Here is a 14,239-nt window from a genome sequence, read left to right on the forward strand (position 1 = left end):
TACAATTTTCTCTCGCTTTATACAAACACAAACACACTTTATACACTTGCGTTTGTATAAAAAACGAGAGAGGCGAGGGAGAGAACGAGAGTGGCGAGCGAGATTCACCAGGAGAGAGGTTAAATAGCAATAATTTGCTATGGGGTACAATTAAATCAAACTATATTTATAGCATTTAATTTGAATTAATAGTTTGCTATTATATACAATTTTCCCATTTATATACCACATTATATATCCATTTCATACATATATATACATACATATTTCATACACTAATATATGTTGTATATACAATGATATAAAAAAAAGTATACCATATTATATAGTATTTTAATACAATACATAGTTGAATAAAATCAGTTTCATACACATGAAATATACATGTCAATTCTCAAAAATCTTTTATTACTAATCTATACAAAATTTATACGCAAATTCATACACTCATCTCAACTTGATGGAGAATTGGGTGAGATTGAATCGAAAAAAATCACACTCCAATCCAGTCATAATTCCATATAACTGTTTCGATTGAAACTCTAAAATTTCAACTTGAGATTCAAAATTATTGTCAATGATGTTTTCTCGATTCAAAAGTTATTAAACACTCTAATGGCAAATGTTAGATGACTCATCCAATCTTCTTCATTTAGGATGATTGGGCAAACAATGATGAAAAGTGTATTTATGTGAATGAAATCGTGACTTTAGGGGCAGACAGGGAAATCACGATGAAAGGTTCTAGTAAACACATGTATTCTTGGGCTCTTTCGAGGAGCAAATTTCAATAGAGATTTTCTACTCATATTTTCGTAGAAAGTCAATTAGGAGGAGAATTCCTCAAAAAAAATACCAAATTAAAAATGAGAAGACGTGCGTCAAATAAATTCACGAAATAGGATTGAAAAATCCACAATTACACAAGAAAATTGATTAGAAGTAGAAAAAGGGGAGAGGTTATTTAACAACGAATTTTTTGAAAAAACAGAGGAGAGACAATATGAAAACTGTTCTCTTTTGAAAATGGATGATTTGCTCCTCAATTTTTAAGTTACCGTTTGAACATGCAATACTATATCACGATATGAAATTATGAGATGGAATCAACATTTGGACATGCGATTTCACATTGATTTTATCTTATGATTTCATATCATGAGATGGAATCTCATATTCACCAAAATCATGATTTGGGAATTTCATATCATGATTTGGGATTTTTTTAAATACAAAAGTTAACCCCACAAGTTTATATTTTATTAAAACAACCTCATATTTATATCTATTAACCATTTTTTTTATATGTAAATAAAATTAATAATCACATCATTACTTTTTAAAATTTATTATTCTCACTAACATAAAATTTATTATACTTTAAAGTTGGTGAATATAAACAATAACGTAGGAATTGTTTTGGTGAATATAAATAAGAACTGAGGCAGTAATACTTTTTGGGTTCTCATAAAAAAAAGAATTCTCTTTCGGCTACATATGAAAATGTTTAAAGCAATTTAATATGAAAAAAGGGACAAAATTGATGATGTATGTTTGATAATCACTACTTCCAATATGTTTGATTTTAACATGAAATTAATGCACTAAAAATGTGTAATTCCACAAAAGTGAAACAAAACATGAACCATATGATATTGACACACAAGTGAATTCATAGCTTATACAGTGTTATATAATTATTTGCGAGAATACCAAAAGAGTTATGAAATTTTTATGGTCTATGAGCATGAAGATATAGTTGCGAATGATATTGATCAACAAATGGCTCAAAGGAACAATGTTGGTTCGTCTTCTCCGTCATAAGGTTGAGAAATGCAAGTTCAACGTGAAGAGATTGTGCGTACTATGTGAGAGGATTATATTAAAGACTAGTACCCTACAATTTATGTTCATTTTTTTTTATTAAATTAAAGTTTAATCAATTAAAGTTAGATGAAACAGTTACTTAAATAGAGAACAAATAGCTTTGTAATAATTTATTATGCGATTTTATAATTTTTTGTTTATTTGATAAGATTGAATCAACAATTGGACTATTTTAATAGTTTTACAATTTATGAGATTCTCATGTTTATGAGAAAATATACAACATAAAAATTTCATATCGCATGTCCAAACAAAACTTCAACTTCATATCATGATTTCATATTATGATATCATATCATGATTTCATATTGCATGGCCAAACGGGCCCTAAAATTGTCACAACTTAGTAGTCATTCATATTTGTCCTCTATTTATTAGGCCTAAATACGAAAAGTAAATAGTAATAAATAAAGAATATTCTAATTTAAAATAGGAAAAATTAACAAACTAGTCACAATCTCTAACATAATTATTAAAAATATCTATATTTTAAAATAATTATTAAAAATGTCAATATGTCAATATTTTAGAAAATAAATTGTATCATAATATAACTAATCTTCTTTCCTTTTATTTCTCAAATCCGGCCTTTTTTACTCTGTTATACGGTAAAAAAAAATTAGAAAATACCCTCATTAGCCACTTACCTCTCTTTCTAGGTTTACCCCAAATCACTAATTTATCTCTCTTCCCTTTTTCACCATTGTTATCTCTTCGAATTAGATTTTTCACCCATTGATAAAGGTAAATTCGAAGTCAACAAGTATTTTGTGAGATTTCTTGTGATTTTGTTTTCATATTCACCAAGTATTTTGTATTTCGAATTTTCCTTCTTTTAAACTATATTATTCTATTTTTTATGAGTATGTTTTCATATTCACCAAGTATTTTGTGAGATTTCCTTCTTTTATGTATTTCAGATTTTTCGTCTTTTAAACACTATTATTTGATTTTTTTGTGATTTTGTTTTCATATTTGAGATTTAGTAGATTGTAGTAATTTACATTGACATTCATACATCATATATTGTTTGATTTTTTATATATCCATATTTAATAATTTTGAATTTTGCTTAAAGGGTCACTAATGCACAAGTGAATACAGATTCAGATTTGAGTTTGGTGAACAAAAATTCAGAAAAAAGGAACATAGCAGACGAAGAAGAAGAAAGAGAGTAAGAGAAGAAAATTGCAAAAATTGTATTTGTACCAAAATTGTATTCATATTAATTTTTGTTTATCAATTGTTTTTCTTTTACTCAAGCATTTGTATTTTTATCAAGAATATTGTATTTTTTTTGTTGTTGTTGTAGTCATTCCAATAGGTATGTCAAATGGATTTGTGTTTCTTAAGTTAGATGTATCCTATTTTTTCACAGTCAATTTATATTTATTTTTTTAGAATATTGTATCATTCCTCAACATGCTATCTTATTTCCACTATGTATGCATTTTTTTTTTCAAGAATCTTGTATCCCTATTTCTTTCATAGTCAATTTGTATTTTTTTTTAGAATATTGTATCCTTCCTCAACAGATTGTATTATTTCCATCATGTACGCCATTTTTTTTCAGAATCATGTATCATTTCATAAATCATATTCATGTGTTATGATTAGATTATATTGTGATACAATTAGTAATATTTTTCTAATACAAGTAAAAGAAAAATATATTTGGCAATATGCTCCACATCTTGATGTTCTTAATTTCACCATCTACGTTTAAGATCTTGATAAGGAAGAAAAATGGAGATTGAAATTGTTGATCCAATCGAATAATAAAGGATACTCTTTTGAAATTGTAACTGATGATAATTTTAAGTGATATGTTCATTTTTTAAATATTCTCTCCTCAAATTTTCTCCTTTATGTTATTAAATAATTGTATTCTTGCAAATCAAACAAATAAAAAAATACATAAAGTAGATGCATACCAAACTAAAATATTGAATTTTAAATAAATATTGAAAGTGTGGCTAGAGATCCTATTAAATGTCAAAATATTGACATTTTGAAAATTTTCCCAAAATAATCCTAATTTGTTATGACTTGTAATTACAAAAGTATTAACGGTGAGGATATTTTAGGAAACAATTAGCAGAAAATATATTTTTGGATGATTATTTTTCAAACTATACCTAGTATGGAAACCGAAGATGATGATTATTTTTCAAACTATATCTAGTATGGAAACTGAAGATGATGATTATTTTTCAAACTATATCTAGTATGGAAACTGAAGATGATTATTTTTCAAACTACTCCATATGTCAAAAAGTAGTTTTCCCTGGAAACAACAAACACAAGCATTTTGTATCACAAGTGTTGTGGGCACAAAATTGAAGCAATTCTAGACAAGCTTCATGGTGGTTAGGTATATGTTCCGACTTACTTCTGACTTTTCTTTTTCCGCTGTTTTGGGCACTGCAGAAGGAATACACTTCTCTTGCAATACTCTCCACACCTACAACTTCTCTACACTCAAGTGTACGTCAATCAAGAAACAGTAGCCGAATCATTACTCTGAATCTGGCCCGTTCACCATCCTCTCAAGTGAATCCATGTTCCCAGCTTCTGGGATGGTATGTAACCGAAGCTTTTCAGCATCCTCACTGACAATTATTACACACAGAGACTGATTAGCTAAATTCTACTTTCTCACACGATGATTGGCTAAAATCTTGGAAGAAGTCACTTACTCGGCCACTCCAAATATTTCCTTAACAGTTAAGGAGCTATCCCTTGAGCAGAATTCTGGAAGCTGTTTAACAAATAGAGCAATTGAGGTAAACATCACAGTGAAATTCTACAGTCCACAGTGGTAAAACTAAATTCTACATCTTTAACCAAGATGAGCTAGAGTAGGAATACCCACAAAAATGCAGAGCCACTACAAAAGTTGGATGCAACAACTCAATATTCTAGAAATTACCAAGAAAGTTAGTTCAGATGAATCACTAATCGTAGTTTGACCCGACTGATACTAATAAAATTGCTAAAATAAAGTGAGTTATTTAGCAATTCTAGGGGAAAATGTGGGAAATATACGTATTTTGAATTTAGGAAAATACAATAAAGTCAAAGTGGTATTTTATAGAGTAGAAATACATCTTAGGTAACTTCCGAGTTATATAGAAAGCTTTTTCTTTTCTTGTATAAGGGAAAAAATGAAAACCATTTTGTGATCAACCAAAAGGGAATGAAGACTCTTTTTTGGATAGAGAAAGTACTTCTATATGTGGGTCAGCAACGATCTGCCTTGACTTGGACCTGATGCTAACAAGTTACATTTTTTATGACGACCGGTGGCAGTTCACATGTCCTACTTAAACGTAAACGTAGAATCTTAAGCTTTAAATGATAAAAAACTGGGGGCAAGCAAGTTGAGATGCAAATGCTATTGTATCCAGAGTCACTAGTTTGTCTACATCTCATTATGACATTAGATCATTCTGTAAAGATAAAAACCAGCTTGGAAAGAAACACTTTTGAAACTGGAAAATAAGCAAACTGAGGGGGATATACTTTTCATAGTCAATAAAGTGAGGGAAAATATACAATGACAGATTCAAAAGGAGGGTATTAAATATGAGAGATGAGGAGAAGATATTCTCTTCATTTTTGAAACTGGAAACTTGAGGAGAAGCTACTCTTCAAAGTCAAAATAGTAAAGAAAAAAGAATTACTAAGACTGTTATTCAAGAATGAAGTGATCTAGATATCAAATAATCAATCACAACAAAAGGAAAAGGAACATCTGAAATCATTCTGATGCAAAATATGTTAAGAAGTAGGATGAGGTCCTCATTTGATAGGGGGCCCTTACCTCAGAGAGATAATATATCTTCCCAAAAAGAGTTTGCACAGCAAGTTTTCTCTTCAAACCCTTCTCGGAATAGCCTGATATATCCATAACAACTGGACCTGAAAGTTGAGAGACTTGTTTACAACAAATAAACTGTTGAAGAGATACAAAGTTTTAGCAGATTATGCACACTTTGGGTGTATTTGGTATGAAAGGAAAATGTTTTCCTAGAAAATGTTCTTGGAAAACAAGTGGATTTCTAACTTATATTCTAATGTTTGGTTGGTGAGTAGAAAATATTTTTTAATGTTTGGTTGGGTGAATGAAAAACATCTTCCAGAAAATATCTTTTATTTTTGGCTTGAGACTACAAACTACTCTTTAGGAAAATAATTTCTAAGTCGATAATCGATCTAGGACCCAACCCTGACATCCGAACTAGGACATGAACCCGACGACCATTCCAAAATCAGGCCATTAAATATTTTTCAATTTCCATTTTTTTTTAAAAAAAATTGACGGTGTGCCGGGGTAGGGATGGCGTAAAAATTGAAATTTTAAAAATTTGAAAAAAAATTAATTATATTAAAAAATATATTGATTGGGGGAGGGGGGGGGNGGGGTCAGGTATGGGGTGGGATAAAAATGAAATTTTAAAAATTTAAAATATTCCAAAATCATTATTTTTTGCGGGGGGAGGGGGTAGGGGTTGGGTGAGGTAAAAAAAAAAACTTAAAATTTGAAATATTTTTAAAAAATAATTTTTAAAATTTTAATTTTTTTTTTGTTTGGGTGTAAGGGGCTGGTTTGGGGATAGGGGTAAAAATATTTGAAATTAAAAAAAATTTACGTTTTTCTGGATGGGTAGGGTCAGGTACGGAGTATAGGGTCTAATAAGAAAACAAAATATTGCAATTTAAGTATGAAATAGAGCTTTGGAAATGTTTTCCTTAATTTTTGAAGGGAAGTCATTTTTCTTAAATTTGAGGAAAAAAAGTTGATTTGAAAAACATTTTCCAAAACATTAAACCAACCAAACATGGAAAATTGGAAAACATTTTTTTCGTTCATACCAAACACACCCTATAAGTGTTTATATGGGAGGGGAAAACTCTATTAAGGAAACAACTCAACACCATGACACAAAGTCCTTTCGGCTAAATGGTGAAATAACTAACAAATGATGTCAATATTGAGTTGCCTGTTCGACAGATTTGAAACCAAACCTAGATGAACATCCACATTGCAATGATAATCTTTTTTGACCTTAGGTCGGTCCTTGAAATAGTAGATGAAGTCTAGGGCTTTGGTCTAGTGGTAAGTGTGCAACATGTGCTGTATAGGTTAGGGCGCACTTCAAGGGTTCAAATCCTTCCACAGACAGAAATTAATAGATCTTTTGTTGTTGATGTCCATGTACTTTTGACCAATAGAAAGAACACTAGACCATTGGAACTTGGAAGTGCAGGTTCTCAATCAAGAAGTCCAACCATAAGCCAAAAGGTAGGGTAGCTTCATTTGCTATATAACAACATGAGTTTCTTCTTGGTCAATGAGACAGAATATTTTTGCTACTTCTTCCCCATTGGGGTGTGTGCACAGTGTGAGAGGGTGTAAGCAGGCCTTCTCTAGTGTAGTCAGACCTTATTTCTAAACTAGAAGAACATACAACAGATCATTCGAGGAGAGATGGAATGAAGGGCTCACAAGAAATCCAGTAAACCTAACCTTTGTCTTGAACAATTCGACGTGAAATTTCGTTCAGTATTCCAGCTACTTCAGTATCAGTCAGCATTGATGCTTTCCTCAACTGAATTAAATATGCTATTAAATCCGGGCTAAATGGCTTCTCATTCAAGGAGTACCGAATATATTTTCGGAAAATCTCCTCCATATCAAAACCTGTCTGCAAATTTTACATGGTTTAATTCAAGACTCTATAATCAATAACAGGCAGATGGAAATTTAGATTAGATATATTAAAAGAAAAGAAAAGAATTGCACTTTAGAAAAGGACAACAAGCAGCAGCCTATCTTCATCACCACTAAAGGCAGATGCCTAATTCAAATATCTAATACCCCTGCCCACCAGTAAAGACAAATCTCTAATTCAAAAATTCAATGCCACAAGCAACGATCAAGTACCTTGAGAAGATGCCAAGTTGTAGGTAGAAGTAGCAGTCACTTTACAAGGGAAGTATATTACTGAAGATATTGAAGAAAAGTTACAGAGGCATTGCGCCAAGAAAGAGTTTATCACAACCGCTAAGGGTAGGAAAAGGTAAAAGGGATTGATTCTACTCTATCATCCTGTTCAATAACTTCCCAGACAGAAATTTCCAGAAGCATTAAGCTTCAAGTCAGAAATTTACAACCTTGTCAAATAAAATAACTAAACAATTTATTGGCTTACTCTGTGTAGGTTTTTGAATTGTAAATATGGCTCCAGCACAGCCTTTTAGCTGATATTAACATACTGTTACCCTTAACAGGAAAAAAAATAGAGTAAAAGTTAACTAGAAAGTTAAAGTAATCCAAATGATTAGCTCCTAGCAGAAGAAGATTGTCAAAAGTGCAAACTAGTTGGTCAGATTCTACAAAAGCTCTCCTAACTACTTCGTGGTAAGACATATCTACATGAAATTATAAGATAACACAACCCATTTTAGCAAAGGGAGGAAAGAAGGAGAAGGAAAAACATACAACCACAACAATTCCGCTTCAGTCCCAAATAAGTTGTGGTTGACTATAGGAATCCTCATGTTGTCATTTAAGCTCATTTCACCATAATAACAAATAAATAAAGGTGGAAAAAGACATGTTATATATATATATACACAAATAAATACACATTTACCAGTTTCAAAAAAAATAAATATATATATACAAATAAAAAGTAAGTGAGAAATAAATTAAATATATATATATATATATATAAATGATATTAATTGTAATAACAACAACAACAACAACAACAATAATAATAAAAGTTTCGTACGAATCTAAAATATATCCTCAACAAGTAGCTATCACCTGTATGGATCTTTTTCTTCCATTGTTCCCTATCTATAGCTAAGTCTGATTTGATTCCAAGCAATTGCAGATCTTTTGAGACCAATTCCTTCCGTGTAACTTTAGGTCTACCCCATCCCCTTTTAACACCTTAACTTACCATAGTTTCACACATATGGACCAGTGCATCTATAGGTCGACGCAAAATATATCCAAACCATCTCAAGTGACCTTCCCTCATTTTATTCTCAATGTGCGCTACTTGCACTATTAGTAGAATGTGGCCATTTCTAATTCTATCTAATCAATCTTATCATTCGCATCTCCGCAAACTCATCTTGATATGTTGGACTTTAACAGCCCAACATTCGCTCATGTATAACATAGTCGGTCTTATAGTTGTTCTATAAAGCTTACATTTCACTTTGAAAGGTGTCCTCTTTGAAAGGTATCCTTCTATCACATAACACCATGGTAGCACTTCTCCATTTCAAGCATTAGTTCGTCCATAACTACGGCAAAACTAGTAGGGACTCAATGTCGATTCCTGGTGTAAACCAACTATTATGGGAAACTACTTTGTATCACCTACCACTGTTTTCATTCCAGTGGTAGCTCTGTCACACATGTCATGACATTCATATACTTAACATAGATTCACTTCTTCTCCATCACACATCAAAGGACCTTGTATGGTACTCTATCATATGCTTTCTCTAGATAAATAACCATTATGGGTAGGTCTTTTATCTTTTTAGCAAGAGATTTCCATCTATCTTACTAGTAAGAATATAGCCTCTGTTGTAGATTTAGCAGACATTAATCCAAACCGGTTCTCTTTCACTCTTGTTGTGTTTCAAAGTCTATACTCTATCACATTTCCCCAGAATTCCATGGGAAAAATAATTAAGGGTGACAAAAGAGTTACAAAATTAAGAAAAATTGACACGAGTCTTAATAAGTGAAGTGGACAATTTTAAGATTAGTGCTAATGACACTAATTTTAAAACTCGCAAGTTTTATTGTTTACACAAAAGACCTATCTTCCCCATTACCCCTCCCTCCCCCTCCCCACCCTTTTGCCGCCACATCCCCTCCCCTTCTACCGTTGTCGTCACCATAGCCTCCTCCATTTACTCCACCATCACTACTTCTTCCTTTTCTTCCTCCATCACCACCACTTCCTCCTCTTCTTCCCCCACCACCACCACTTCTTCCTCCATTTCCACCACCACCACTTCCTCCTTTTCTTCCTCCTTCACCACCACCATTACCACCTCCTTCTCCTTCACCACCACCACCACAACAACTACCACCTCGTTCTTTGTTGTCACTACCAACACCAACACCTCCTTCACCGCCACAACCAGCCTCTCCTTCACCTCACTTTTTGTCAAAAAATTAAACTATTGAAGTTGTCACAACAACTATACTTAAGTTGTTGTAACAATTTCAACAATTGCTGCAACAATTCAAACAATGGTTGAAGTTGTTGCAACAATTTTAACAACGGCTAAAGTTGTTGCAGCAACTATGATACCTGTTGCAACAACTACAATAGTTGCTACAACAATTATCATAGCAACTATTTAGTTGTTGTAGCAATTATCGTAGTTATTGCAACAACTTCAACAGTTGCTGCAATAACTATCACAGTAGCTTAATTTTCTGTAGATTTTCTTCAATGACTTTAAACAAACTTCAAAATTTTCAAAATCAAAGCAAAATAGTTCGTAAAAGGACCAAAAAGAGAAAAAGAAGATTAATCCCATTTGACCAAGTAAATGTCACCAATTTTAATTTAAAGACATGAATGACACATTCTACTTATATATCTCGAGCTTCATCATATGGCTCATGAGTTTAATGGCTCAGTTGTTCGCAAAACTTAGAATATCTCCTTTGTTCTTACAAATCAGAACCAAGATACTATTCCTCCACTCATTGGACATCTTACCACTTCTTAGTATAGCATTGAATAACGTGGTAAATTGTTCCACTCCTTAACCTCCAAGGCACTTCCAAACCAGTGCTATCAAAAGCAAAAGGTGCAAAAAAGCTCTAAGGTCTATTGGGGCTTTAAGCGCAAATAAAGTGTGGGCATTAAAGAAAAAGTGAGCAAAGGGAGAAAAATACAAATCTATATGTTTAGACCAAGTATGAATGTTGGCAAGGAAAATTATGACTTAGAACCTTGATGACGAAATTGAAGTGCACATTAAACGAGACGAAGCGCTCAATACGTTTTGAGTCTCGCTTCTAGGCTTTAGCGCACCTTTGATAACATTGTTCCAAACCTCCATACTAATACTATCTAGGCCACTAGCTTTTCTAATTCATATATTTTCATGGCATTCATTACCTCTGACGTTCTAGTTCTACGAGAATAGCTACAATTTCTATCATTCACAAACGTGTGTATATCGAAAATGTTATAGTCCAGGTCCGTGTTGAACAATTGATCAAAGTATACCCTTCATGACCATGAAGAGAGAATTACAAGTAATAATCCGCAACAAAGTGCCTATTTGGATTGGCATTTCACTTATAAGTCAAAAGCCATAAGTTAGAATTTCTAACTTATAGCTTTTGGCTTATATTGATCAGTTTAGCTTAAAACCAACCAAGTGCTTATAAGCACTTTTAATTTACCCAAACACTCAAGAAATGCTTAAAACTAGGGGGAAAGGCCCAATATACCCCTCAAGTTTGTCATTTAGAGGTGATACACCCTCGTTATGAAAATGGTTCATATATACCTCTAATGTTAAACAAATGACTCACATATACCCTTTTCCTCAAAGGGGAGTGAAAAAAATAATTTTAAATTAATAATTTTATTTAAAAAATAATCCATATAGGGGTATATTTGATACTTTTAACACGTATTATTTTTAATTCGTTGATTCAACAGGTTTATTTTAATGGTCAAATTTATTTTTCACCAATTTTCTCTTAAAATTTATTATAGATGGCCCAATATTTTTTCCAAATACAAAAACTTAAATTAAAATATAGACAAAAATTAGTTTAAAATCACAATATTGCCACAAAAAATATTAGTTTTTAAAAAATTCTTATATTTTTCTCTTTTTCCATTCACATTTCTTTCTTTTATTTCTCGTATTTTTACAATAAGAATGAAATTAAAAAAATGAAATAAGAATAAGAAACTCAAATAATGATAATCAAATAAGTAAAAAATAATTCATGTGTGAAAAAGATCATATATATCCCTACATGGATTTTTTTACAATCAAAAGACAATTAAAGTTATTTTTTTCACCCCCATTAGATGAAAAGGATATACGTGAGCCACTTTTGTAACAATAGGAGTCTACGTGAGCCACTTTTGCAGCGGTAAGGATGTATATGAGTCATTTTTGTAACGTAGGTATATTAGCTCTAAATAGCAAAATTGAAGGGCATATTAGACCCTATTCCCTAGAACTGTTTTTTCTTAAAAGAGCTTAAAATACGTCAATCCAAACAAGCACTAACTACAAGATAAGTTTATGACCTAGAATCAAATTTTTACTTAGTTATTTTGATTGGTAATTATGACCTAGAACTAGAAACTTCTAATTGACAATAGTACAGTACATTAGTTAAAATGTAATATTCTTAAGCTTAAACCAAAATAATGTTCTAAACCAGTCCAGGCAGGATCTCTGTGTCACAACTAGATAAGACATAACTCCGAATCCAGAACATACAAGGAATAAATGAGATTTTAAAAGACTACTGCTAAAACCAAGGAAAGCTAAATGTTGTAGGGAGAAGGACTTGATGTCATGTCAAATTAAGCTAAAGATAGCAATATAGACAACACATCATACCTTTTGTGCCAGTCCCTTCAAAGTTGAAGGCTCAACATAATCTTTTCCTTTCTCAAATAACTCATCGATTGACTTGCATAGCTCAGCATTTTTGTTTACCTAAAAAATTGTACTTGTCAGGCTGTTCATCAAGAAACGCACAATACTTCCCCTTCTACGAAATGACCATATTCTATAATAAGAGAAGTTGATCACATTCACACATTATATTCTTAAGCTATGATATTATGGCAAACACAGAATATCTTCCCAGTAGGTAAACTGGTAATAAGAAACTTCAGATTTGCAGTACTATATTCAAGAAGTGTATATACTTTGAGAAAATACAAAGATTAAATGTGCATCAGCAAGGCTGGCATTTCATTTCTGTCATCAAAAGGACCTTTGGACCACTTTAGCCAGGTAGATATGGATATTAACCTCTTCCTTTTGAGAAGGAAATGTTTGTATATAATTCTGTTCCTTACAATAGCTTCCAACTTAGTCCTTTCTAATATAATATAATCAACATCTTGCTTCCAAGAAGACTCATCAAGGGTTTGACCATATAGACAAGGGTGTACTAATTTTCCAAAAAGTAACTAGCTAAAACTCAGAAGACAGTGAGAAGCAACTTAAAATTTCAAGGACAAATGGTGGAAATACAAGTCTATGTATCGTAATAAATATTAAATGTGATAATATAATTGGATGAGTAAACAAGGGAAGTTGTGATACCAATTTTTTACGCTTCTCCCTGGGTGAATTGAACTTGCGGACGGTTTTGACGAAGGCAATGACAAAAGTGATGCCAAAGTAAGTCAAGGGCACCGCAAGAATCCACGGGAAAGAGGTAGATCCAATCCTAGGGCCAGGAATTGCCTGAGTCACAGAACCGGTAAACTCAACCAGGTCTAATGCTTTCTCTTGTATCCATGGCAGCTCCTCTTCCTCCTCTTCTTCCAAAACTTCTTTCCTTTTGTCACTACTGTCACTCTTTGCTGCTCTAGTCGAAAGGCGAACTGTGACAGCAACAGTGTTGCTTCTGTATCTGGGAAAACTCAAAGTTTTATTGTTGGGAGTAGATAGGGTTGGGATGCATTGGGATGTGGAGGCTACATGGGGATGAGAGAAACTGTGAACTGTACAAGCAGACGCAGCCATGGGAGACACCGTTAGTCTTGGCAGTGATTGTTGTTACCGTTGCGGAGACAGTGGCGCCACCCGAACCAGCCGGCAGGAACCACAAAAATTAGAATAGGTTTGGGCCTTTCCGGAAGCTATGGGGGTGGGCTAATCTTATACGAAAAATTACTTATATACCCATCTTTATTTCGGAAAAATCACCCGACATATATAATTAAAGATAATATTACAGATTTTAAATCTACTTTTAAAATATTGTTTATAACAGTTTAATTACGAGTTATAACAGATCACTTTTTATTTATAAATCAATTTAATTTAATTTTATTAAATATTTAGTATTTTATAATTTTATATTTATTATTAAACAATATAAATAAAGAATTTACCATAATTATCTCTTACACATTTTTAGGGATTTTACCTTGATTCTTGTTCTTTTTTACCATTACACATCAAACCACACCCCTCATGTCACCACACTTGTGCTCATAAGCATCCCACCACTCCACGTTAAAAAATTATCAATTTTGTAGCAACCCTCAAAATAAAGTAGGATAAAGTAGAGCCT

General features: G+C 32.3%; 1 protein-coding gene across 1 annotated transcript; it reads right to left on the reverse strand.

Annotated features, from left to right (window-relative positions):
* Window positions 1-4,069: 4,069 nt before the first annotated feature.
* Window positions 4,070-13,805, reverse strand: LOC125849117 (uncharacterized). The gene is made up of 6 exons (XM_049529135.1): window positions 13,261-13,805; window positions 12,544-12,642; window positions 7,421-7,598; window positions 5,714-5,811; window positions 4,587-4,648; window positions 4,070-4,499 (listed from the first exon to the last, which is right to left on the reverse strand). Exons 1-6 carry the CDS (start codon window positions 13,684-13,686, stop codon window positions 4,406-4,408), a joined length of 957 nt encoding a protein of 318 aa, XP_049385092.1. The 5' UTR covers window positions 13,687-13,805; the 3' UTR covers window positions 4,070-4,405.
* Window positions 13,806-14,239: the final 434 nt, after the last annotated feature.

Source organism: Solanum stenotomum, chromosome 12, assembly GCF_019186545.1.
Source record: "Solanum stenotomum isolate F172 chromosome 12, ASM1918654v1, whole genome shotgun sequence".
Lineage (NCBI taxonomy): Eukaryota > Viridiplantae > Streptophyta > Magnoliopsida > Solanales > Solanaceae > Solanum > Solanum stenotomum.

Coding starts and splice junctions, on each gene's coding strand:
- LOC125849117 (XM_049529135.1), bottom strand. CDS start 13,686: ATGGCTGCGTCTGCTTGTACAGTTCACAGTTTCTCTCATCCCCATGTA. Junction 12,643..13,260: donor GGGAGAAGCGTAAAAAATTG/GTATCACAACTT, acceptor ACAATTTTTTAG/GTAAACAAAAATGCTGAGCT. Junction 5,812..7,420: donor TCGAATTGTTCAAGACAAAG/GTTAGGTTTACT, acceptor CTCAACTTTCAG/GTCCAGTTGTTATGGATATA.